At 53.6% G+C, this 24,611-nt stretch overlaps 3 protein-coding genes across 14 annotated transcripts; 2 read left to right on the plus strand and 1 right to left on the minus strand.

The window, feature by feature from the left end:
* Positions 1-488: 488 nt before the first annotated feature.
* LOC122483906 (DNA-directed RNA polymerase II subunit RPB7) lies at positions 489-20,972 on the plus strand. 11 transcript variants are annotated; one of them, XM_043581450.1, is made up of 18 exons: positions 1,085-1,221; positions 1,355-1,464; positions 2,348-2,507; positions 3,680-3,730; positions 3,836-3,901; positions 3,998-4,069; positions 4,262-4,295; positions 11,696-11,829; positions 12,276-12,362; positions 13,734-13,884; positions 14,024-14,074; positions 14,826-14,920; positions 17,027-17,152; positions 17,275-17,495; positions 17,826-17,958; positions 19,753-19,806; positions 19,933-20,007; positions 20,139-20,972. In XM_043581450.1, the coding sequence occupies exons 1-18, from the start codon at positions 1,210-1,212 to the stop codon at positions 20,907-20,909; spliced, it is 2,403 nt and encodes an 800-aa protein (XP_043437385.1). In that variant the 5' UTR covers positions 1,085-1,209; the 3' UTR covers positions 20,910-20,972. The 11 variants fall into 11 exon arrangements, 10 of the variants coding, with proteins under 10 accessions (XP_043437393.1, XP_043437385.1, XP_043437383.1 ...); XM_043581448.1 differs by having other exon boundaries at positions 19,753-20,007; XM_043581449.1 differs by having other exon boundaries at positions 17,078-17,152; positions 19,753-20,007.
* A 40-nt stretch (positions 20,973-21,012) lies between these two features.
* Positions 21,013-23,224, plus strand: TMEM179B (transmembrane protein 179B). 2 transcript variants are annotated; one of them, XM_043581464.1, is made up of 5 exons: positions 21,013-21,154; positions 22,046-22,233; positions 22,316-22,450; positions 22,594-22,699; positions 22,870-22,986. In XM_043581464.1, exons 1-4 carry the CDS (start codon positions 21,059-21,061, stop codon positions 22,697-22,699), a joined length of 525 nt encoding a protein of 174 aa, XP_043437399.1. In that variant the 5' UTR covers positions 21,013-21,058; the 3' UTR covers positions 22,870-22,986. The 2 variants fall into 2 exon arrangements, with proteins under 2 accessions (XP_043437399.1, XP_043437398.1); XM_043581463.1 differs by having other exon boundaries at positions 21,015-21,154; positions 22,594-22,672; positions 22,870-23,224.
* Positions 23,225-23,289: 65 nt separating this feature from the next.
* Positions 23,290-24,491, minus strand: TMEM223 (transmembrane protein 223). Its single transcript, XM_043581465.1, has 2 exons — positions 24,150-24,491; positions 23,290-23,748 (listed from the first exon to the last, which is right to left on the minus strand). The coding sequence occupies exons 1-2, from the start codon at positions 24,463-24,465 to the stop codon at positions 23,456-23,458; spliced, it is 609 nt and encodes a 202-aa protein (XP_043437400.1). The 5' UTR covers positions 24,466-24,491; the 3' UTR covers positions 23,290-23,455.
* Between the last annotated feature and the right edge of the window lie 120 nt (positions 24,492-24,611).

Consider the following 24,611-nt stretch of genomic DNA (forward strand, 5'->3'; position numbering starts at 1 on the left):
GATCTGCATGGAGTCTAAGTGGCTGACTGGTGGGTTCAGCCATTCTAGGAAATGGGCAGAGTCAATGGGAACTGATGTGTGACAGCTCCGAGGAAGCAGGATGTCCTTATTCTTGCAGGACGGTAGGTCAGTCTTTCTTATTTACAACATACAAAAACTTATTCAGGCAGCAGGGAGTTTGCTCAAGGAAGGCCCCAAGGACTGTCGTGGATCTAGAGTCAACTGCTGAGCCTTTCTCATGGGTCTGTGGCTCATGGTTTCTGCTTCTTTCCGTACGGACCTTTTATCAGTCAGGGTCTCCACAGGGAACAGATTGCATGCTCACTCTGGCTAATTGACGTGAGTTTAATAAAGGGACTGTCTACAAAAATGTGGGTAGAGTTGAAGGAACACACAGGGGCTCACCGGTTCTCTAAGCCGTGTGTGTGTGTGTGTGTGTGTGTGTGTGTGTGTGTGTGCGCGCGTGCGCGCGTGTTGGAAGGAATGGGGAAATGGGAAGGAGGAGTGCAGTGATCTGTTTTCTCACACCTGGAGGGAGCGCTGCCTTCTGGGCTCTGATTTTGGCTGCTTCATCTCCAAACTACCTGCCGGCATGGGGTGGGTGTTCCCCTCCGTTAATGTTTGGTGAACGAATGGCTGCATGAAAATCTGGAAAGCCCGAATATGCAAGTCTTGGGGTCAGACATCCTGAATTTGAATCCTGGCCGTGAGTGACCCTGAAGTGACCTCAACCCTCTGAGCCTGGAACCTCATCTGTCAACGGGGACAATAAATCTTGCTTGGTGGGGTTGCTGTAGAGATTAAATGAGATGAGAACAGCTAGTTACTATGCTTACTATGTGAAAACAGTCTTCAAAAATTTGCTATACGAATGCACTCTGCTAAAACGCTTTATTTATGTTATCTTTTATTAGCTAATTACTTCCGTTTAAAAGAGTTTACTGGGCACCCATTCTGGGCCAGACACTTGCTTTACCGGAGTTCGGCGGTTCGACCGCCGGTGGGCGGGGAGGAGGGGGCGGGGCCTCGCGGATTTCCCGCCCACGACAGCGATGCCCAATTGGGTCTGCGGAGAGGGCAGAGTCCCGCCCACTTCGCTGGGGCAGGCCCGGAAGCAGAGTTGCTGCCGCTGTGTGCTTCCGGTTGGTCCAGAGGCGCCGCCGTCCCGGCGGGAGTGGATTCGGCTGCTGTCCCGTCCGCCGTGGGAAGATGTTCTACCACGTGAGCAGAGCACGGGGTGGCGGCGAGGGCAGGGTCGAGAGGAGGAGCGAAACGTGGCGCCGGGACGAAAGGTTGCTCCTCACCCCGGGTGGCTGCCGCGCCTTGCTTGGTCTCCATCCCGTTTTCCCTGCAGATCTCCCTGGAGCACGAGATCCTGTTGCATCCGCGCTACTTCGGCCCCAACCTGCTCAACACGGTAAAGCAGAAGCTCTTCACCGAGGTGGAGGGGACCTGCACCGGCAAGTGAGTGCTGCGCCCTCCGTGCCACCTGATCTGAGGCGCGTGTGGCGCCCGAGGCTTGCAACCTCTCCCCGGGTCCTACTCATCCTGCGAGGACCTGCCATCTACCCTGGGGAACCCTCTCACCCTCTCAGGCACCCCAGGCAGTCAGTTGCTTCCTTGCTTTGGGTTCCCACGGCGCCCTCTGCAAAGCTGGATCATGAGACTTCCTCACTTCAGCTGAGATTGTTCACTCATTTACTCCGCAAACGTTTCTAAAGCTTCTGCCGTCTGCCAGGTTGTGTGTTGGGCTCTGGGAACAATGCAGTGAACCAGATAGAATCAAGCCAGCTCTCATGGAGCTCACAGCCTAATCATTGTTCCTGTGTCTGTTCTCCTGTGGTTCTGCTGGTTTTCTTTCTCCCACACGACCAGGGACCTGGCCTGGCACATCTCTGGGCTCTGCACATAAGGGCCTCTCACACAGTGATGAATGGGCTGGGATGAGCCCAGGGCTATGGAGTATTTGGCCTCTCTCATCAGAATAACCACATGCAAGTTCCTGAGCCTCATCTTGTCCCTATAGAATCAAGACTGCGGACAGGCCTGGGAATGTGTGTTTTAAGAAGTTCCTCTTAGGTGATTCTAAGGCATCCCGACGATTGAGGTCTCTTGGCTCAAGGATTTCGGCCTTCTTGGACACTTATTGTGAAATTATTATGAGAGCAGTGTTTGGCATTTTGAATACTGATCAGTATCCTGTCTTCTCTTAGTCATTAAGTTCTGGGGTTGGGGTGTCCTCTACTTCCCTTTGTGCTCTTCTCCAACCCCCAGGCTCACTGACTTGTTGCAGATGGTTTTAGAGGCTCTTACACACACGGTGCCTTTCTTTTTCCCATGCTTGTAGGTATGGCTTTGTGATTGCTGTCACCACCATTGACAATATTGGTGCTGGTGTGATCCAGCCAGGCCGAGGCTTTGTCCTTTATCCAGTTAAGTACAAGGCCATTGTGTTCCGGCCCTTTAAAGGGGAGGTCGTGGATGCTGTTGTCACTCAAGTCAACAAGGTGAGACTATACATAGCGGAGGCAGTTGGGTGGCCGCTGCTCCGAAGATGTGAGATGGGTTCCAACTCCTCTTGCTAACTCTGTGACCTTGGCTGAGTCAGTCTGTGCTTCAGTTGCCTCACCTGTTAAATGGTACAGTAATCTTGTGCTGTCTCCGTCCGGGTCAGGTAAGTCAGCCCGAGTAGTCAACAATAGCACAGCCTCCATTCGTGGAGTACTTACTGTGGGCCAGGTAATGTGCAAAACCTCACAATGACTGTGGTGGGTGCTTTTATCCATTTTTATTTTCTTTCTTTATTTATTTCAAATGTTTAATTTTAGGAGAGAAGGGGGAGGGGCAGGGCAATGGAGACAGGATCCAAAGTAGGCTCTGTGCTGACAGTGCAGAGCCCGATGTGGAGCTCAAACCCACGAACCACAAGATGATGACCAGAGACGAAGTCAAGAGTTGGATGCTTAACCTACTCTACCGAGCCACCCATGTGCCCCATCCCTTTTTATAGAACCTTAAGCTTGGAGAAGTTAAGTCTACTGGCCAAGGTCATGTGGTCAACAAGTGTTCAAATTGTGGACTGACAAGTCCCAGGCCTTGGCTCTTTACCACATTGTTTGCTTAACTTCAAATGAAAACTTGAGGGCCGTGTGGGTGGCCCAGTTAAGCGTCTGACTCTTGATTGCAGCTCAGGTCATGATCTCAGGGTTCATAGTTTAAGCCTGGTGTTGGGCTGTGTGCTGACAGTACGGAGCTTGCTTGGAATTCTCTCTCTATCCCTCCTTCCCTTTCTCCCTCTCTCAAAATAAATAAATAAATAAAAGGGAGCACGCCTGGGTAGCTCAGTCAGTTAAGCATCTCACGTTGGCTCAGGTCATGATCTCACAGTTTGTGAGTCTCGCATCAGGTGAACTTGAGCCCTGCTTCGTGTGAACCCCGCCTCCCCCCCCCCCCCGCCCCGTCTCCCTCTCTGTCTCTGCCCTTTGCTCACTTGTGCCTTCTCATAAAAATGATATGAAAATAAATAAAGTGAAAGCTTAACAGAAGAGAGACCAGAAGACAAATGATACAATCCAGAGTGGTTTCAGGACATGAAGAATATTAGGAATCAGACAAAGATGAGGAGCTTAGAAGACATGGGGGGGTAAAAGAAAAAGCAACATCACTCATTGCCTTTTAGGTTGGACTCTTCACAGAAATTGGACCTATGTCCTGCTTCATCTCTCGGCATGTAAGTCTGGGCATGCTGGGGGTGCCAAGGAGGAGAGACACCCATCATGACCATCTCCAGAAGGCACCCCTGTAAAGCACTGACCCAGTCTGGCTTTCCTTTCAGTCCATCCCATCAGAGATGGAGTTTGATCCTAACTCCAACCCGCCATGTTACAAGACAATGGATGAGGTGAGGAGGGAGGAAGTCAGTGAGAGGGAGGAAGAATGAGCCCTCCAAGGGATTTTGGCGTGAGGGGTATCTGAGTATACTGTTCCTCTTCCCCAGGACATTGTGATTCAGCAGGATGATGAGATCCGCTTGAAGATCGTGGGGACCCGAGTGGACAAGAATGACATTGTGAGTCCCTTGCCTGTCTTCCTGCCTGTACCAGGCAGAGCTGGGAGCTGTTGACTTCTTACAGCTCCTGGGGATGTCGTGCTCTCTTCTGCCAGCGAGAGGGGATGGGTGGGCAGAAGGCCTGGGACTGGGCTTAGAGGATAGTTCTGTGGTTGCTAAGACTTTATGTCCTTTTCACCTTCCCTCCTGCAGTTTGCTATCGGCTCCCTGATGGATGATTACTTGGGTGAGTGCCTGATCACGCATCCGGGGCTGTTGCCTGGAGAAGGCACAGGTGTATGGAGGTGGGGGGGTGGACGTGGGACGTAATGCCCGAGTCACAGATGAAAGGAACTCTCATGCTGTCTGCTTGGAAGATGCAGGACACGTGCCCTGTGGGATGGGAAGTACATGGTAATGGCCGCCCCCAAGCTGCGAGCTTGACTGATGTGCTTTTCCTGTTCTTGTAGGGCTTGTGAGCTGAGCACCGGGGTGTGCTGCTTCGTTTGGTCCTTATCTAGGAGATGTGACTGTCATGCTTCCCACGTTGTCCAGAGGCCCAGTCTGGCTGCTGTGGGGAGGCAAAGAAGGTTCCTTGTCCCCAGAGTTGCGACTCTGCAATTCTAACCATAAAAGGTCCTTGTTCTCATGGAAGTGTTAGCTCCTTTCTTCGGTCAGAACAACTCTTTTTTAGAAAAGGCTGGGGGCCAGTTGCTCACTTGCCTCTCTTTTGGTGGCCTGATGCCTCAACTAGCCTCAGCTACCCAGGGGATCTGACTAACCCCTTGCAGAGAGCTAAAGTTGACCTCATTGAAGGAAGGGCACTAAAGTTAGGTCTTCAGGTTGCTGCAAGTGATACTGTCATTAGAGTCACTCCGAGTTCCAATCTGGTTTCAGGGTATTTGGCCTTCCCGCACCCTTAAAACTAACCAAGGGTAAAGCTGGGAACTAGGGGAGAGGAGATCCTGGGTAGGGAGAGGTGAACAAGAAGACAGTGATGACACAGACGGGGGGGGGGGGGGCGGGGGGGTGGCAGGTCCCAATCCTTCCTAGGATGAGTCACAAACAACAGAAGCCTTTACTTGCTAATCAGTCACTAAACTGAACCAAAGATGTGGAAGGCTTCAAAATGTCAGAGTAACACAGCAGAACTCCAGAACTCCGTGAAATGACAATAAGATTAAGCAAACATGCTACCCTCCCTCACGGTATGCTCACACTCTGCTTTTGTAATATTTGTGTGCCTTGGAATGCCCTTTCCTAGCCCGTTGGGTTACTGCCTGCTAATCTAGCAAATCTCCGTCAATTCTTTCTTTTTTTTTTTTTTTGAGTAAGCCTCATGCCCAGCAAAGAGCCCAACTCGAGGCTTGAACTCACGACCCTGAGATCAAGAGTCAGATGCTTAACTGACTGAGCCACTCAGGTGCCCCTATAATTATTATATAATGCATACAAAGCAGTGATTATCAACTAGGGTGATTTTTGCCACCAGGGGCATGTGGCAATGACATTTTTGGTTGTGACAGCTGGGTCCTGGATGGTACCGCCTTCTAGTGGGTAGAGGCCAGGGATGCCACTAAACATCCTACAATCTATAGGATATCTCTCCCCCCTCCCCCCGCCAGCAAATGATGATCTGGTCCCAAATGTCAATCATGTCAAGGTCTAGAAACTCCGATATGAAGCAGAATAGTGGCTGAAACATGGTAAAAAAAAAAAATGGCCTTTGAATGTGGTTTCCTTCTTGCCATTAGCACTCCTGGACAGATAGAAGCTCTAACATTTGCACCTCTACAGTGGACCACAAAACATGCTGTTTTGTTACTGTCTCCTGTCTCCTTTCTATTTCTTTTTTTTTTTTTTTTAATTACATAATCTTTACACCCAACTTGAGGCTTGAACTCCGACCCTGAGATCAAGAGTCACGCGCTCGACCCACTGACCCAGCCAGGCCCCCCTCATTTTTTTGTTTTTTATCAGATAAAGATTCAGTTGAGATCATTGTAGATTTGCACGCATCCCTCTCATTTTTGTATCTCCAGCTCTTGGCACTGGGCCAGGTTTTCCAAGCTTGTTGAATCTGGGAAAGTGTGCTGGATTAGCAATGAATTTTCCCATGGAAACCACGTTAAAGTCATGTTACCATTTCAGTATACAGTGAGTTGATTACTCAGGCTGTAGGGATTTCCCCTAGGCTGTAAACAGCATGTGTCTCACGGAGTAAAAATCTTCCCAAGTTCTCAAATGGGACCACTCATCTGTTAATTGTGTTGGGGATAATCTGGAAGTAACACCAGGCCTACAAGGAAGTGACTGATGGACAGAAGTGGCTTGTGGAATGTGAACATGTGGGTGCTGGTGAGGACGTGGGATGTGGCACCTGCCAAGAAGGTGTGTGCTGTGTGGAGAGGGGATTAAGTGCGGACGGTCTGGAGATGGTCTCCAGGCCTCTTCTTTTTAAGGTTTGTAACTGAAAGTTACGGCCTCTTAAAAAGGTCACAGGTAACAGGAGTATCTGCCTGGTAATGCTAATTTTTTTAAAAGATATTTTTGGGGTGTCTTGGCTCAGTTGGTTTAGCATCTGACTTTGGCTCAGATCATGATCTTGCGGTTCGTGAGTTCGAGCCCCACATTGGGCTCACTGCTGTCAGCTCGGAGCCAGCTTTGGATCCTCTGTCCCCTCTCTCTGCCCTTCTCCCACTTGTGCTCTCTCAAAAATAAGGAAAGCATTTTTAAAAATACACATTTTATTTTTGATAGCAAGAGAGCGACTGAGCAGGGTAGGGGCAGAGAGAGGGAGACAGAGGATCCGAAGCAGGCTCTGAACTGACCGCAGACAGCCCAATGCAGGACTTGAACTCATACTATGAGATCATGACCTAAGCTGAAGTTGGCTACCTAACTGACTGAGCCACTCAGGTGCCTAATGCTAAATCTTTTACACACATTGCCCACAACAGTTCCACGAACTGTTCTGTTGGTCCACTTGATAGCTGATAAAACAGATTAGAGAGACGAAGGGTAATGCCAAGGGTACACAGCTAGTGAGTGGTGGAGCTTTGTTTTGTTTTTAAACTTGTCAGTCTGCCTTCAAAGCCATCCTAGGCTCTAGGTGACTGGGGAGTGAGTGGGACCCACCTTTCTCCTATCTGTGGTCATGTGGGTCTCACTACTGCTCTCGTTGGCCCCTGCCTCCACTCGAGGCTAGGGGCAAATGGGCCCCAAAGTGCTTGAATACGGCTTTACTATATCCCCCAGGCCCCTGGGCCTTCTGTCATTGTGTCATGCCTTTGAGCTTGCCAATGGCTGTCCAGACTAACACCTCAGCAAGGAGAGCTGCCAGCAGCCCAGATCCTGCTGAACTGACCTCAGACTCAGGATGGTGGAGGAGGCCCTGCCGCTTCCCTTTATGCAGAGGTGGGCAGACACTCCAGTGTTCAAGCACAGTACTGACACTACAGCAGATGTCATACTGACTATAACTGGAAGAGACTCAGCAGGGTCATCGGCTCCTTAGGTGGTGTTGCCATGGCAACCTCCACCACATCCATCTGGCCTTCCCAGCTCTAGCCTGGGAGGATCTTTTTTAGAGGCAGCAGCATCTTACCCTGAGAGGGAGGAAGGGCGAGGATGTGTACATTCACGCTCCTCCGCAGAAAACTCCTTTCTATAATGAATAGCCCACTGCAAACGACCTCATTTTGAATGAACATAAAGGAATTAATTCACTGTCTGCCTCCTGATGTGTACAAGAAGGTTCAACCTCAACTCTGCCAAGTGCTTTCACAGACATCATCTCATTTAATCTACAGTAATCCTGTGAAGTGAGTATCAGTATCCCATTTTGCACTTGGGCGAAAATATGGTTAGGTAATTTGCCCCAAAGCGATGGTAGAATTTGAACCTAGGTTGGTCTGACTCCAAATACTATCTGCAACCCACTAAACCCACTTGTTTCCGAATTGAGAGCTGTCCAAGTTTAGGAAAGCATGTGCGTGTAAAGTGGGCAAGGAAACCGAGGCAGGTTAGGGGTTATAGTTGGCTTACTGAGGAAGGGTGCCGTAATGAGCACAGCCCTGGAGTCTGTATTTTGCACGTGAGCTTGTCCCAGTGAGAAGACTCTTCTGCCCAAAGAAAATACCTAGTGGGAGCCCCATCAGTCCTGCAGGTGATGTTGGAGAGGTAAATTGCGCCCCACCAAGTGGGCAAGAAAACTAATTTACACACCAAAGTTTAAAGCTTCGCTGCAGTCACATAAATGCAAATGCTTGGAAACTCAAAGTGCAGACAAGATCAAAAGAATAGAGACGCTTTCCTTGACAATACGCTTTTAAAACATACACAAGGGCACTTGGGTGGCTCACTCCGTTAAACGTCTGACTGCAGCTCGGGTCATGATCTCACGATTCATGAGTTCAAGTACCGCATGGGGCTCTGCTCCGGGCTTTAGAGCCTGGGGCCTGCTTCAGATTCCGTGTCTCCCTCTCTCTGCCCCTACCCTGCTTGCAGTCTCTCTCTCTCTCTCTCTCTCTCTCTCAAAAATAAATAAACAAAACACAAAACATACACAAAACCATACATACCAACTCGCAAAACACCCAAGAGCTGTTGCTTTAAGAAGTCCGACTCTTCAGCCTCACGTGACCCCCTGCGCCCAGATTCTTTTACAGCCCCTTAACAGAGGCCAATCGCGAGGCGGGAAGCCTGAGGGTGGGCGGGAACTTCGCAGGACGCTCGCCGATTGGTTGTGCTCCTGGAGGGCGGGGCCTGGGCTCAGAGAGAGGGAATTAGGGTGAGCAGGGTGAGTGGGAGCTGCCTTCGCCGCCACCGCCGTCTGGGTAGCCGCCTTTGCCGCGCCAGAGCCTTCAGGTGAGCAGGCCCTCGCAGGCCCAAGGACTCTCCGTCCCGCTGTGGGCCCCGCACTGACTAGCCTTAGCGCCGGCTCCGCTGGGGGCCCGCCCCCTTCGCTGACCACGTGACCCAAGTTCGGTAACCCCTGACCTCCTCCACCCTACCCCAGCACTTCTGGATCTGGGATGAAGGGAGGCTGGGTGGGAGGATGCGCTCCCCCGACGCCCGTGGCGGTCAGTTCCCACGCCACTTTACCAGTGTGGCTAGTGGCTGGGGATGCAGAGGAGAGGAGGTTGAGGAGGGGGAGACCTTGGTCAGAGCCAGGACTTTGTGGGTCTTAATATAGGCACATAATAAGGAAAGCCCTTTGCCCGTGGGCAGGACTTCATGCTCCCATTTTACAGGCAGGGAAACAAACTTCAGAATTATCCACTGGCGGGCCTCCAACTCCAGTCTTCGGGCTGGAAATCCAGGCCTTGTCCCTCACACAGCCTACCGCTCTGATGACTAGGAACAGGAGTTGAGTCCCTGCTGCCTACTTAGTGCTCGCTGGGTGTTCTTGGACAAGTCATTTAACATTTAACCTCTCTGAGCCTTGATTTCCTTGGCTGTGAAATAGACACGATACTTACCTAACATCTATCTCATTGTTACTGAGAATAAGATGAGGTATAAGCCATATAAAGCACCTAACTGTGTGCCTCAGGCATAGCATGTGCTTGGGAAAAATAGCTATTCTTTTTTCGGTTTTGCAGCAAGTGTTTATTGAAGGAGTATTATGTGCTGACCCTGTGCCGGACTCTGGGGATGCAAAGGTGAGCAAACTGGCATGATCCTAGCTGGGCATGGAGCTTACAATATAGTGGGGAGGTGTTATCCACACAGTCACCCAATTGTATAGTTACCAACTGTGATAATCGCTTTGAAGGCCAAGTACTGGGACATTGTGGAGGTCTGAGAAGACTTCCCTGAGCAAGTGACATTTGAACTGAGATCTGAAGGAGCCACTAGGAGCTCACTAGACAAAGAGATTGGAGGTGGAGGGGAAAGAGTGTACGAATGTCCTGGGATCAGGTGTTTTGGGGGAAATGGAAAGCGGCCATGGCGGGAATGCAGAACACAAGAGGGAAAGAAGTGTTGCAGAAGTAGATGGGTACGCAGGGCTTTGGAACCATGGTACAGGCTTGTTCTTTATTCCAAAGGCAATGTGGAGCCACTGGGAGAAATGCAGGAGGCCGGGTTAGGGACCTGGAGGTTTTTGGATTTAGGGACCTGGAGGTCACTGGTGACCCAGAAGCACCTGGAAGTGGGCCTTGCTGCCTGTGGTGCTGATGCCTCACTTTGGCCCTAGTGGGCCTGCCCTCTCATTGTGGTGTCCGTCACTGGAATCGTTCATCAGTTGCTGTTTTTGTTGGGTTCTTATTCTGCCATATCCTGTGAACGGAAGAGCAGGTTCCTGCTGTTAGACCTCTAAGCCAGACTGGGGAAGATCAGACACATGGGCAAAAGCCCAGCTACTAAAAGCCTGACAATCCCTAAAGGCATTCGGCGAGGAAGACCTTAAAAGACAGACTGGATTTGCCTTAGCAAAGAGGAGGGGGGGGGGGGCTTGGAGTAGAGAGGGAGACGACCAGCCTGAGCACTGGTGGTGGAGCACAAGGCAGGCTGGAAGACTCTAGGCTGGTCTTACTGGGAGGAGGGATCAGCTTGAATAGCTGGGGGGATTTGGGACCAAATACAGAATGTCAAGCTGGGAGCCGCCCCGGGTGGCTCAGTCAGGTGAGCGTCACGGACTTCAGCTCAGGTCACGATCTCACGGTCGGTGAGTTTGAGCCCCGTATGGGGCCCCTTGCTGGCAGTGTGGAGCCTGCTTGGGATTCTCTCTCTTTCCCTCTGCATTTCTCTCTCTCTCTCTCTCTCTCTCTCTCTCTCTCGATAAATAAAGAAAGAAAAATGTCAAGCTGGGGAGTTTAGACTTTCTTTTAGAACCAGTGTGGAAGTACTAAAGATTTCTGAGCAAGGGAGTGTCAGGATACAAGTAGTGTTTTCATCAAGACTTAGTAGATAGTGGTGGTAGCAAGAATCAGAAGGAAGAAAACGTGACTTTTTTTTTTTTTCTTTTTTAACATTTATTTATTTTTGAGGGGGGCGGGCAGAGAGACGGGGACAGAGGATCCGAAGCAGGCTCTGCGCTGACAGCAGACAGCCCGAGATGCGGGGCTCAAACTCGCAAACTGTGAGATCACGACCGGACCAGAAGTCAGACACTTAAACGATTGAGCCATCCAGGCGCCCCTGAAGTTTTTATTTGTAACTAACCATGGTAACATCTTCCATCATCCCTTTGGGTGGTGTTCTGGTCCTTGGCTTTTTTCATACACCGTCTCGTTTTGGCCTCATAGCAACCCTGTGAGGTAGGGAGGGCGGTGGTGATTGCCTGTATCTTACAAGTCCGGACACCAGCGCACAAGCGGATGACCAGGGCTCTCAGTCACATTCACTCAGGAGGTGGTAGATCATGGCTGGGACCCAGTTCTGTGAACCCCCTGAGGCCAGGCACTTTCTCAGGCATCCCTGTTGTCTGACCCAGCTCGTCTGTTTCTTGTTCTTAGCCTCAGTTTCCTCGCCTGGACACTCCGAGCCTCTGCGGCTCCTTGTTCAGGGATTCTGGAACAAGAGCAGCGAGACTGGTTCAGAAGGCCTTGAAGTCGGGCTCCTGGGCCCTGAGGGAGACTGGGTGGCTTCTCAAACCTTCTCTCCTGGCTCCCAGCTCCGTCGGGGCCATGTCCGAGCGAGAAGAGCGGCGGTTTGTGGAGATCCCTCGGGAGTCGGTCCGGCTGATGGCGGAGAGCACGGGCCTGGAGCTGAGCGATGAGGTGGCAGCTCTTCTCGCGGAGGATGTGTGTTACCGTCTCAGAGAGGCCACCCAGGTACGCCCCCCTCGCTCCCCGCACCCCTCCCAGCTCCCCTTATTCTCTCCTTGGTGGCTGCCTCCCACAGGGATTTATTACACAGCTGTATTTGCGGCACCTGCTCTGAGCTCTGAGGGACAGAGGCGGTCCTTGCCCTCTCCGGAGCTCCCCTTTCAGCCAGTGGGCTTCTGGCAAACAAAGTGCTGGCTGGGCAGCGTCCCCCCATTGCCCCTCTTCTCAACAGCGCCGCCAGGCAGGCCAGGCAAGTTCACACTCACATTCTGCGTGTGAGAAACTGGGTCACAGAGAGGGAACGTCACGTGCGGGGTGCTGTCCGCACCAGAGCGGAGCCAGATTCTGGGCTTCCTGGTGTCCTCTCTGCCTCCTCCCCAGGCTGTCTCTCTTCCCCTGGGGACTCCATACCCCCTTCTCCCGGTCCCCTGACTTTGTTCCTCCCCTCCCAGAATAGCTCTCAATTCATGAAACATACCAAACGGCGGAAGCTGACTGTCGAGGACTTCAACAGGGCCCTCCGCTGGAGCAGCGTGGAGGTGAGTTGAGCGCGGGCTGCACAGGGCTCAGGTGGCACGACCCACCCCGTGCCCAGCACAGACCTAAAGACCAAATGTGCACACAGGGGCAGCTCACAGAAACCACAGGGTCGGTGCCCGGGGGCCAGGAGGTTAGGGAAGCCTTGGAAGAACTGGGACTTGAGCCGGGCTTTAAAGGGAGGCTTGGGTTAGGCTAAGCCAAGAGGAGAAGAGGAGACATTCTGGGTAAGGGAGGAGCCTGGGCATAAATGTGGGTATTAGACTGTCCTGCACAGTTGTTGTGGGGCAGGGGCTTGAGGGAAGAAGATCATGTTTAGAAGAGAATAGTGTTGGGGTGCCTGGCTGGCTCAGGAGAGCATGTGACTTTTCTTTTTTGGTGGGGGGAGAGCGCAGGCCGGGGAGGGGCAGTGAGAGGGGGACAGAGGATCCAAAGCGGGCTCTGTGCTGACAGCAGCGAGCCCGATGTGGGGCTCAAACTCACCAGCCGTGAGATCATGACCTGAAACGAAGTAGGATGCTTAACTGACTGAGCCGCTCAGGTGCCCCAGCATGTGACTCTTAATCTTAGGGTTGTGAGTTCGTTTGAGCCTCATGTCGGGCCTGGAGCTTACTTTACAAAACGAGGGGGAGGGCGCCTGGGGTGTTTAGTTGGTTGAGCGTCTGGCTCTTAATTTCGGCTCAGGTCATGATTTCAGGGTCCTGGGAGCAAGTTATTCTGAGTGAGGAGTCTGCTTGGGATATTCTCTCTCTCTCTCTCTCTCTTTCCCTTTCCCTCTTTCTCTCTCCCTACCCCGCCGCCCCTCTCTTCCGCCCACATGCTCACACACGCACGCTCTCTAAAATAAAAAAAAAAGTTTATTTAATTTTTTAAAAATGCTTTTTGTTTATTTTTTAGAGAGTGCAAACAGGGGAGGGGCGGGAAGTTGGGGGGCAGAGAATCTGAAGCAGGCTCTGAGCTTTCAGCACAGAGCCCAATGTAGGGCTTGAACTCACGAACCCCAAGATTGTGACCGAAGCCAAAGTCGGACGCTCAACCAACTGAGCCACCCAGGTGCCCCTACATTAAAAAAAAAAAAAGATTATTAAAAAAATATAGTGTTTTCAAAGTTCGGTGAATGTTTGGAGGGCTGGCGGCAGGGGGTTGGGTCTCAGAGCCCGTATGGTTCTGGAAGGACAGACCAGGCTCTACTCCCTGACCCAGTGAGTACTGGATGCTCCAGCCAAATTCCCGGCAATAGGCCTGAAGCCTCAGGCATCTCCCCTTTTCTCAGACTCTTGGATTTCCCTCAAACGTAGGCCCCCTGCCCTGGTCAGTAGATCGCCTCTTCCCTCCCTGGATTCAGCCTGCCCTCCGATCCTCTCTTTGCTCAGGCTGTGTGTGGCTATGGATCCCAGGAGGCGCTGCCCCTGCGCCCTGCCAGGGAGGGCGAGCTCTACTTCCCTGAGGACCGAGAGGTGAACCTGGTAGAGCTGGCCCTGGCCACCAACATCCCCAAAGGCTGTGCCGAGACAGCTGTGAGAGGTGACTACCGAGGTCCTCCATGGGGTGGGGACAGGAACTGGGCTGTCAGAGGAGGGGTGGGGGGGGCAGAACTCCTGCATGGGTTGGTGCTACGAGGGGCAGAACCCCCTTAGCTGACCGATCTGTGCTCTGGTTCTAGTTCATGTGTCCTACCTAGATGGCAAAGGGAACCTGGCGCCTCAAGGATCAGGTAAGGGGTAGTACGGGGAACGGGCTTTCTGGACTTTCCTTCCTTAGGAGCTAAGGGGGAGGGGGGGTGTTCCTGTACCTCTCTGCTTCTTTTTTTTTGTTTAAGTTTATTTTGAGAGAGAGCGCAAGCGTGAACGGGGGAGGGGCAGAGAGAGGCGGGGGAGAGAACCTAAAGCAGGCTCCTCGTAGCCAGCGCAGAGCCCAATGCGGGGCTCGAACTCATGAACCGTGAGATCATGACCCGAGCCAAAATTGAGTTGGATGCTTGGAAAAAAAAACAACAAAAAAACCCGAGTTGGACGCCTAACTGAGCCACCCAGGCACCCCTGTACCTCTGATTCTTCATCTCACAAGTATTTACTGATGCCCCGTTCTGAGTGGGCACTAGTCCCTGCCCAGAGGGTTCAGATTTGGAGCTATGAGCCCAGACCTGGGACCAGTCATGATGCCGGGTGTTGGATGCTAGCACAGAAGTCTGGGCAACTGGGTTCCCTGAGGGCAAGTGTCCAGGAGGGACTGAGGACTGAGCAGGAACCTGCGTGGCAGAGGACAGGTGGGAGGCACAGTACAGAGCACAGAGGTGTGGAGGGCCTGCGAGCTCAGGGCTGAGCAGGGCTGCTCCGAGGAGTTGGTGGCTGTGTGCTCTGGGAGTCCCGTGTGAACAGGCTTCTGGTGGGGAGGGGAGGGAGGGGAGGCGGCAGGTGAGGTTGGGCTGGGCTGACCCTGACCACCTCCTGCCCATCCTCCCACAGTGCCCAGCGCCGTGTCTTCGCTGACCGATGACCTTCTCAAGTACTACCAGCAAGTGACTCGAGCCGTGCTGGGGGACGATCCGCAGCTGATGAAGGTGAGCGAGTGGACCCGAATTGGGGCACAAAGTCCAGTTTTCAAATCCCCATGGAATTCGTTCTTTTTTTTTTTTTTTTTTTTTTTTTTAAGTTTATTTATTTACTTAGAGCCAGTGTGAGTTGGCGGGGGCGGTGTAGAGAAAGAGGCATAGAGAAGGAATCCCAAGCAGGCTCCACATGCTCAGCACAGAGCCCGACACGGGGCTCGATCCCAGAAAGCAGGAGATCATGACTGAACCCGGAGCAAGAATCAGACGCCTAACTGACTGAGCCACCCAGGCGCCCCCCACAGAGCTCTTTCAGGCCCCTGCTTCCTGTCCACTGCAGACACCTGATGTGGGTGGGAGCGGGGGTGCAGGGCTCTGAGGCCGCCCTCCTCCAGGACCGCCTTGCTCTGCCCACTCCAGCGGGAACTCCTGCTCTCCAGAGAACGGGCAGCTCGGCAGAGCCATTTGGGGGGACTCGGGTGGTCAGTACCCGCACACCTTGATTCCAGAGCCTGCTCTCTGGGGTGCCTGTTGACTTGGGGCCGAGTGAGGCAGCCACATTGCGGCTCTCATTTGTGAGGACTTGAGAGGGAGAGAAGGGAAGCGGAAGGAGCCGGGGTCAGGGTGCCCGGCCAGACCTGCTCGGAGAGACCCTGCCGCTTTAGCCTCTGGGACTCCGCAGGCTGCCTGTGGTCAGTCCTCCTGTGTCCAGAGTCGGGCGAGCGTTAGTTTGCTGGTCTGCTCCACCATGTGGCCTCTCGGGGTTTCTATCCTTCTTCCCATGTCTGGCTGTTGCTCCCATTCCTTAGGAGCTTGGCTCCGGTTCCCCAGGCACCGTGCCGATGGGATGGATGGGGGGCCTGGGGGCTGAGCTCCTTTCCCACTAGTCTGCTGTCTGCTCTCGTAGTGCCTGAGCATAGGGGCTTTATCCAGAAGGGTCTGGAGGTCACAGGTAGTGGAGATTCAGGGTTAAGAGGACTTTTCTCATTTATTTAACTCTTTTTTCTGCTTATAAAAGTTATATCAGCATGTTTATTATATAAGTATTATAATATAGAGGGGCACTTGGGTAGCTCAGTCAGTTAAGCATCTGACTTCGGCTCAGGTCATGATCTTGTGGTTTGTGAGTCCGAGCCCCGTGTCAGGTTCTGTGCAGACAGCTGGGAGCCTCGAGCCTGCTTCGGATTCTGTGTTTCCCTCTCTCTCTCTGCCCCTCCCCCGTTCATTGTCTCTTGTCTCTCCGAAAAATAAATACACGTCAAAAAAAATTTTTTTAGGGGCGCCTGGGTGGCTCAGTCGGTTAAACATCGACTTCGGCTCAGGTCATGATCTCATGGTTCGTGAGTTCAAGCCCCACATCAGGCTCTGGGCTGACAGCTCGGAGCCTAGAGCCTGCTTCGGAGCCTAGAGCCTGCTTCGGATTCTCTGTCTCCCTCTTTGCTCCTCCCCCGTTCTCACTCTGTCTCCATCAAATAAAAAAAACATTAAAAAAAAAATTTAAAAAGATTTTAAAAAGAAAGTGAAAGTTTCCTATGGAAACATGTTTTCTCCCCCCCCAAGTTTTAACTGTAATTTCTCTAGTATAAACCAAGGTGATATTATAGTAAACATCTGGTTTTAGAACAAGTGCTTTTCTCAGTTAAAATCATGTTGGCCATTTAGGTTGTGGGCAGTTTTTATTATTACAGACTGTGCTGTGAGTGGGTATGTGTGTAAGTGGGTAACTTTTATGGTGGGTTAAATTTATAGCAGTACACTTGAATAATCAAAGAATATGAACATTTACATTTTTTAAAAATTTATTTATTTTGAGAGAGAACATTTAAATTGTAATACACAAGAAGTAAACTGTCCTCTCAAAAATGTCAGTATAGGGGCACCTGGGTGGCTCAGTCAGTTGAGTGCCACACTTCGGCTCAGGTCGTGATCTTGCAGTTCTGTGGGTTCGAGCCCTGCATCGGGCCCTGTGCTAACAGCTCAGAGCCTGGAGCCTGCTTTGGATTCTGTCTCTCCCTCTTTCTGTGTTTCTCCCCTGCTCGCGCTCTATGTCTCTCTCTCTCTCTCAAAAATAAATAAAGATTTAAAAAAAAAAAATTTTTTTTTTTTTTTAAATGTCAGTTTCTACTTGGGGCTGGAGGACCCAGTGCAGTCTGGCCTCTTCCTTTTCAGATCGCTCTCCAGGACCTGCAGACGAACTCCAAGATCGCAGCACTCCTCCCCTACTTTGTTTACGTGGTCAGTGGGGTGAGTGACGCGGCTGGGGCAGGGTGGGGACGGTTTGTGGGGAGATAACCCGGCACCGGGTAGGGCTCATGGCAGGCGCCGTCGCGGCAGTGTCCCCCTAAGCGACCCTCTTCTACAAACAGGTGAAATCTGTAAGCCACGATCTGGAGCAGCTGCACCGGCTCCTGCAAGTGGCTCGGAGCCTGGTTCGGAACCCACACCTCTGCCTGGGGCCCTATGTCCGCTCCCTGGTAGGGAGTGTCCTCTACTGCGTGCTGGAGCCACTGGCTGCCTCCATCAATCCTCTGAACGACCATTGGACTCTTCGGGATGGGGCTGCCCTCCTGCTCAGCCACATCTTCTGGTAGCCGCTGGGCCTAGCTGAACGAAGGGTGGGGCTGTCACAGTGCCGAGGGGTTGCGTTCGGGAGCGGGTGAGACGTCTGGCTTCGAGGCCATGCGTTGAGCGGGCAGGGAGCCTCTTCCATTAGAGCTTCCCAGTCGGTGTGCGTCGGCACGCTGGGATTCTAGAGATGGACACCCGATATCCCCAGGGTTGGGCCCTCCGGCCCTTCAGGTGGCCTTCGCTCCCCCTTAGCCTTCCTTGTCCACTTACCCCAGTGTGCCCCGGCCGGAGTCCAGTTTAGGCTGCCCTGTGCCTCATTCTCCTCTCTGACTGAATGCCGTTCCCGTAGGACACACGGGGACCTTGTGAGTGGCCTTTATCAGCAGATCCTGCTCTCCCTGCAGAAGGTGTTGGCAGACCCCGTGCGGCCTCTCTGCTCTCACTACGGGGCTGTGGTGGGGCTGCATGCCCTCGGCTGGAAGGTGAGGACCCCGGCCTTTCCCACACACAGAGCCAGAAGAGCTCCCATTTGTAATCAGAAAAATAGTATTTTTGTGTCTTTTATCATGAAAATGGTATATGCTTGGGCCGCCTGCATGGCTCAATTAGGCATCTGACTCGATTTTGGCTCAGGTCATGGTCTCAATGGTTCGTGGGCTTGAGCCCCACATCGGGCTCCGCGCTGACAGCATGGAGCCTGTTCGGGATTCTTTCTGTCTCCCTCTCTCTCTGCCCCTCCCCTGCTTGCTCTCTCTCTCAAAATAAAAATAAATTAAAAAACTAAAAAAAAAAGGTATATGCTTGCTGTTGCCATGTACTGAGCTCTTGCCTTAGGCCCCGCTATTTGATAGCTTGCCTTTCTGTGTGTAAATGTCTTATTCTTTCAAAAGTTCTACATGGCAGGTATTAGTATATCCCCACTTCATAAATTCCTGGCCATTCTCTGTTAATCATGTTCAGGAACCACCCCTCAATTCCTCTTGTATTGAGGGTTTGTGTTTTTTTTAATGTTTGTTTATTTTGAGAGAGACAGAAGGAGCCTGAGTGGGGGAGGGGAAGAGAGAGAGGGAGAGAGAGAATCCCAAGCAGGCTCGGCACGGAGCCTGATGCGGGTCTCCAGCTCACAGACTGGGAGATCATGACCTGGGCCAAAATCAAGAGTTGGGTGCATAACAGACTGAACTGCACAGGCATTCCCTTGTTTGTTTTGATAAGATCTCAGACTGTCTTTGTAAATGTTGGCACTGTGTCTTTTTTTGTGGTTAGATATTTTATTTAACTACTACAGTTATAGAATTATTTAAGCTCTTACACTTGAGTCAGCCGTAAGTTGTGTTCTTCTCGGAACTTGTTGATTTTTTTAACGTTTTCAAATCCTCAGGCTGTGGATGCCTAACCAAAGAACTCTTAACGCATCAAAGCCTGTAACAGATGTCACATCCTCTGTGAAGTCTTTTTTTTTTTTTTTTTTAATTTTTTTTTTTTTTTTTAACGTTTATTTATTTTTGAGACAGAGAGAGACAGAGATGAACGGGGGAGGGTCAGAGAGAGGGAGACACAGAATCGGAAACAGGCTCCAGGCTCTGAGCTGTCAGCACAGAGCCCGACGCGGGACTCGAACTCACGGACCGCGAGATCGTGACCTGGCTGAAGTCGGACGCTTAACCGACTGCGCCACCCAGGCGCCCCTTTTTTTTTTTTTTAATAGAATGTGCAAGAGTGAGAGGAGTGGGTGGAGGGAGAGGGAGGGAATGTTAAGCAGGCTTGTGACCTGAGCCAAAATCAAGAGTCCGTCGCTTAACTGAGCCACCGAGGCCGTCCATCCTCTGTGAAGTCTTAATTGCTTTCCTCAAAAGTAATCACAGGATTAAAATCCTATAATCAGAGTCCAGGCCTCTGATCGGTTGTTTGTTTTTGTGCAGGTGGTCTGAACTGAGTCCCAGTGTACATTTAAGCAATAGTACTTGCCTATTGACTGTATACGGTTAACAGTTGGCAAATTAAGTTTGTCTGTTAGCAATGGGCATTACCTATATCCTCTAGCCCTTGTCATACATGTCAGTGATAACAGGGTCACTTTACGTGGTCTTTGTACCTGACCTTCGTTCTCAGTGCTCAGCCAAGGCTTGGGCATACAGTGGGTTCCAAATAAATGTTGGCTGAATATGCCAAGCTGAGAATTTCCTGTCAGAGGTAACAGTACGTCTTCCGTGGGCAAGGGTACCTGAGAGGCAATAAGCAACAAGGTGCTTACTGCATTCCCTTTTCCCTTCCAGGCAGTAGAACGAGTACTGTACCCACACCTGTCCACTTACTGGACAAACCTGCAGGCTGTGCTAGATGATTACTCCGTATCTAATGCCCAAGTTAAAGCAGATGGACACAAGGTCTACGGAGCCATTCTGGTGAGTGCCTGCCCCTTCCAGTCTCCCTTCCCTTACTGGACAAACCTGCAGGCTGTGCTAGATGATTACTCCGTATCTAATGCCCAAGTTAAAGCAGATGGACACAAGGTCTACGGAGCCATTCTGGTGAGTGCCTGCCCCTTCCAGTCTCCCTTCCCTGGCGTGAGCTCAGCAGCTCACCTGCCTTAACTGTGGAAAACTCGATGGGCCCAGGTTCCTCCTAGTTCTTGCCTATCCTAGTCCCTCTGCTCTTACAGGTGGCCGTGGAGAGACTGCTGAAGATGAAGGCCCAGGCGGCAGAGCCCAGCAAGGGGGGCCCAAGCGGCAGGGGGTGCCGGCGCTCGGACGACCTGCCGTGGGACAGCCTTCTCCTGCAGGAGTCTCCCTCCGGGGGCAGCGCGGAGCCAGGCTTTGGGTCTGTCGTCCCGCCGCCGCCAGGAGGCGCGGGGCCGGAGGATCCTTCCCCATCGGTGACCCTGGCGGACATCTACCGGGAGCTGTACGCCTTCTTCGGTGACAGCTTGGCCACCCGCTTCGGCACGGGCCAGCCCGCGCCCACCACTCCGCGGCCGCCCGGGGACAAGAAGGAGCCGGCGGCCGCTCCGGATTCGGTGCGGAAGATGCCGCAGCTGACGGCCAACGCCATGGTCAGCCCGCAGGGCGACGAGAGTCCCCGGAGCGGCGGCCCCGCGTCGGCCTCCGCGCCCGCCGCCTCTGAGAGCAGGCCGCTGCCGCGCGTGCATCGGGCGCGGGGGGCGCCCCGGCAGCAGGGCCCAGGCGCCGGCACCCGCGACGTCTTCCAGAAGAGCCGTTTCGCCCCGCGCGGCGCCCCCCACTTCCGCTTCATTATTGCCGGGCGGCAGGCCGGGAGGCGATGCCGCGGGCGCCTCTTCCAGACCGCCTTCCCCGCGCCCTACGGGCCCAGCCCGGCCTCCCGCTACGTGCAGAAGCTGCCCATGATCGGCCGCACCGGCCGCCCGGCCCGCCGCTGGGCACTGTCGGACTACTCGCTGTACCTGCCGCTCTGAAGCGGCGCTGGCCCCCCGGCCCCGCCCGCCGGCCTCTGTAAATAAAGCCCCTGTCGGAAGTGACGTCTGCGCGCTCGTGGGTCGCGCCGGATGAGGCGGGGCTTGGGTGGTTGGCTCCCGCGGCGGCGCTTCCTAGTGGCGAGGGCGCCATGGCGCTGCCCTGGTTGCAGCGCTTCGAGCTCTTGCTATTCACAGCTGCCTTCCTGTGCGGGGCCGTGGCGGCCGCGACGCTGACCCGGACCCAGGTGCGGGGCGGGGCCGGCCGTGGGGTCGCGTAGGCGGGGGCGGGCTGGCCGGGGCCGGCCTGGTGCCGTCGCGCTGCGCCTCGGAGCCGGGGCGTCGGGGGAGGCCCGGCGGGCGCCCGTCTGCGGCGGAGATGCACCGGCGCCGATCGCGCTCTCCGGCCCCGCCCGCCCACGTTGCTCTAAAAAGTCATTCCCTCGCCTAGGGACGGGTTTTCCGGAGTGTCTTCCGGCACCACACGTAGCCCGATCTGGTGGCTGCGGCTGCATCACCTTACCCTGGTTCTGAAACAGAAATCGGCCCGGGCCCTGCCTACACGTTTAAGTGAGGCACTTGTGCCGAGCTACGCCAGGAAATAAAGCATAGTGTAGCGGAGATGACCGAGCTTCCACACGATTGCAGCACGGTGTATGAATGACAAAATACGGAGGTAGAAAATGCCCAAAGCAGGAGGGTTTTTTTCCCCCCCAGCCTGCAATCTTGTTAATAAACAGGCTCATTTAACCCTGTAAGGCATGATTATGCCGTTTTCGTGTTTTTTTGTTTTGTTTTGTTTTGTTTACAGATTAGTAAATATCGGAGATAGTTGAAGGTTACACAAGTTCTGGTTTTACTCTAGGCTTTCTGCAGAGGGGAGACCAGAACTTGTGAGGCATCTCTGAAGTCACTGTCTTTTATAACCACCGCCTATTTCCTGATCCTTCTGTCCACTGCAGGTTTGACTTCCCCAGCAGGCCCTCTCCATCCGTCTACTGGCCCAGAAACAGGAACTGACAGTGCATTAATAACTTCCTAGGGTGGCCCTCTCCTAGGTTATCCCTCACACCTGCCCAGAGCCTGCACCGAGGCTCTAACCTGAAATCTAGGTAGGACTCAGCAGCTTCTCTCCACAGGGTTCCTTCAGTAGCCACTGTCCCTTGTACGGCGTGGCCGCCCTCAATGGCTCCTCCCTGGCTTTATCCCAACCCTCGGCCCCATCCCTCTGCTACTTTGTGGCCGGGGTCTCTGGCCTCCTGGCCCTCTACTGCCTTCTGCTCCTGCTCTTCTGGGTCTACAGCAGCTGCATCGAGGACTCCCACAGGTGACTGCCCTACCCTGAGAGTCAGGGGCTGAGCTCGGGGAAGGCCCATTCCAACCACAAGGCTTGTTCTCTCCCTCCTCAGAGGCCCTACAGGGCTCCGCATTGCACTGGCCATCTCTGCTACAGCCACCTTCCTGGTCTTAGTGTCTGCCTGTATCCTTCGATTTGGCACCCGTTCTCTCTGCAAATCCATCGTCTCCCTGAACATTACAATTAGGTAATGGGAGAGGGAGGGAACCCTGGCTGGGGCTGACTGCCTTCCCTTTTTGTCCCTCTCCGTTCTCCTCTCAGAGGGCATCCGGGCACAGGTATGTTTGGGGTATATCCTCCCTTTCTCACCACCATCTTTTGACCTCACAGCTGCTCTGAAGCCCAGAAAATTCCATGGACACCCCCTGGAACCGCTCTGAAGTTTTACTCCAACCTATACGATGCTGAAGTGAGGTTCTGGGACGTGAAAGACTAGGTGGAAACTCAGGGGTCCACAGACTCCTATAAGCATCTGTAGTTGTCAGGGTGCCCACCAGTGAGAGGCTGATGGGCTGGTTGACCTGACAGCGGGCAAACAGCTGTATGTGGGTGGAACTGGATTCAAGATGGCCACGTTCCTCACGCTCTTGTTCCTGTTTCCCACAGACCTCTTCTTGGGTGAATCTGGTATTGTGGTGTGTGGTCTTGATGCTTCAGGTGGTGCAGCGGAAGTCTGAAGCCACACCTTATCGGCCTCTGGAGCGGGGGGACCCCGAATGGAGCTCTGAGACAGAGGTTCTTGTTGGGCCACGCCTTTCCCCTTCCTGAAGAGTAACCAGAAAATCCTTCCTGCAGCCAAAGACTCCATGCCCACGTGCCTACAGTCCTCTTGCCCCCACGTGGCCCTGTTCATACTGGGAGCCTGTTTTTCCCTCCACGAGGGAAACGTGACAATGGGCTCCCTCCACCTCTCTCCCTGCAGCTGTTTTGTACCGAAATATTAGATTACTTTTTTCCTTCATCTTGGTACTGAGTTCTTGGTGTTGAAAGCACTGTAGGCAGGTGGATCGGAGGACAGGAGCGAAAGCCAAACAGACAGGGAACCAAAAGTCAGAGGTACTGTCGGCTGCCTTTGGGATGACTGCTCTTTTATTTGCTGTTAATGAACCCTGGGCCCCCTTGGGTGACCCCCATCCCCGAGGTCCGGTTTTTATTCCCCTCTGGGAGGGGTGAGCCATCCGCGGTGGTCTCTTCACAAGCTGCGGTAGGCACCCACAGTGTTGTCAAAGAGTTTCGTGTTGGGGAAGTGTCCAGCTTTGTCCAAGAGGAAGTAGAAGCGCCGGCCTTTGATCTTCAGAGGCAACATGGCAGGGACTTCACCACGGTGGGCCATGCAGGATACGTGGTTCAAAGGAACGGTGAAATGGGCACCCAAGCCAAAGGGAGCGTGAGTGGTGAGGGTCACCTGCTTTCCTCCAGCCAATAGCATCACTGAACGCACAGAACGGAGGGAGAAGAGGAGACCGGCACCAAGTACCAGGGTACCTGCAGGAAGAGCAAAGCTTGGGGTGGGGCATTTTCGCGGGAGAGCTAAGCAGGAACCTCTCCGGTCCCCCCAAATTAAAACAATTGCGACGATGGTAACATTTTTTGAGCTCCTCTTCTACCCCGGGGTCTTGTGTTCCGTCATTCCTTCCCAACAACATTAATGTCCACCCCCATTTTAAAGACAAGGAGACCGGTCCAGGGCCGTGTAACTGCTCAAGCTCGCAGATTGAGAGGCTGACCTCCCCCTAGGCCTGCCCGAGAGCTTGGCTCAAGGCCCTCCCACCTCCAGTACTGCCCGCCTCGGAGGGTCGGAAGTCCCTCACTGTCCTTGTCGGAGCAGGGAAGGTCGTGCCCAGCCACCCCACGTCCCCCAGGTGGGAAGCCAGCCCACGCCTTACCGATGGCGCCGCAGCCGAGCGCCAGGCCGTAGCGCCAGAGCGTGGAGCGCAGGTCCGAGCGGCCGCGGTCCGGGAACTCCGCGTCTGGAGACAGCGCCCGGGCCGGGGGTCGGGCCAAAGCTGCCACGGCCAGGGAGGCCCAGAAGACGCCCTGGCCCGCGCAGAACAGCCCGAGGACCGCGAAGAAGCGGCCCCGTTCGTGCTCGAAGAGCAGCACGTCCCGCGGCGGGGCCGCGGCGTGCAAGGACCGGTGCACGGGCAGCGGCCGCAGCGCAAGGAGCAGCCGCACCGGCCACCGCCGCCCGGGCGCCGCCATAACTACGGCGGCGCCGCTTCTGGGGCGGGATTTCCGGCAGGCGGGCCCCGCCCCCAGCGCTCGGCTGCCCGCAGCCTGGGTCCAGCCCCGGGAGGGAGGGGAGGACGGGGGTGGGGGGGGGCTGCCCGCCAGGCTTCGCCCCCGCA

The sequence above is a fragment of the Prionailurus bengalensis genome, chromosome D1 (genome assembly GCF_016509475.1).
Source record: "Prionailurus bengalensis isolate Pbe53 chromosome D1, Fcat_Pben_1.1_paternal_pri, whole genome shotgun sequence".
Lineage (NCBI taxonomy): Eukaryota > Metazoa > Chordata > Mammalia > Carnivora > Felidae > Prionailurus > Prionailurus bengalensis.

Coding starts and splice junctions, on each gene's coding strand:
- LOC122483906 (XM_043581448.1), top strand. Junction 3,731..3,835: donor CCTGCTTCATCTCTCGGCAT/GTAAGTCTGGGC, acceptor CTTTCCTTTCAG/TCCATCCCATCAGAGATGGA. Junction 11,830..12,275: donor GTCTCAGAGAGGCCACCCAG/GTACGCCCCCCT, acceptor CTCCCCTCCCAG/AATAGCTCTCAATTCATGAA.
- TMEM179B (XM_043581463.1), top strand. CDS start 21,059: ATGGCGCTGCCCTGGTTGCAGCGCTTCGAGCTCTTGCTATTCACAGCT. Junction 22,451..22,593: donor TCCCTGAACATTACAATTAG/GTAATGGGAGAG, acceptor TTGACCTCACAG/CTGCTCTGAAGCCCAGAAAA. Junction 22,673..22,869: donor CCAACCTATACGATGCTGAA/GTGAGGTTCTGG, acceptor TGTTTCCCACAG/ACCTCTTCTTGGGTGAATCT.
- TMEM223 (XM_043581465.1), bottom strand. CDS start 24,465: ATGGCGGCGCCCGGGCGGCGGTGGCCGGTGCGGCTGCTCCTTGCGCTG. Junction 23,749..24,149: donor GCTCGGCTGCGGCGCCATCG/GTAAGGCGTGGG, acceptor CTCTTCCTGCAG/GTACCCTGGTACTTGGTGCC.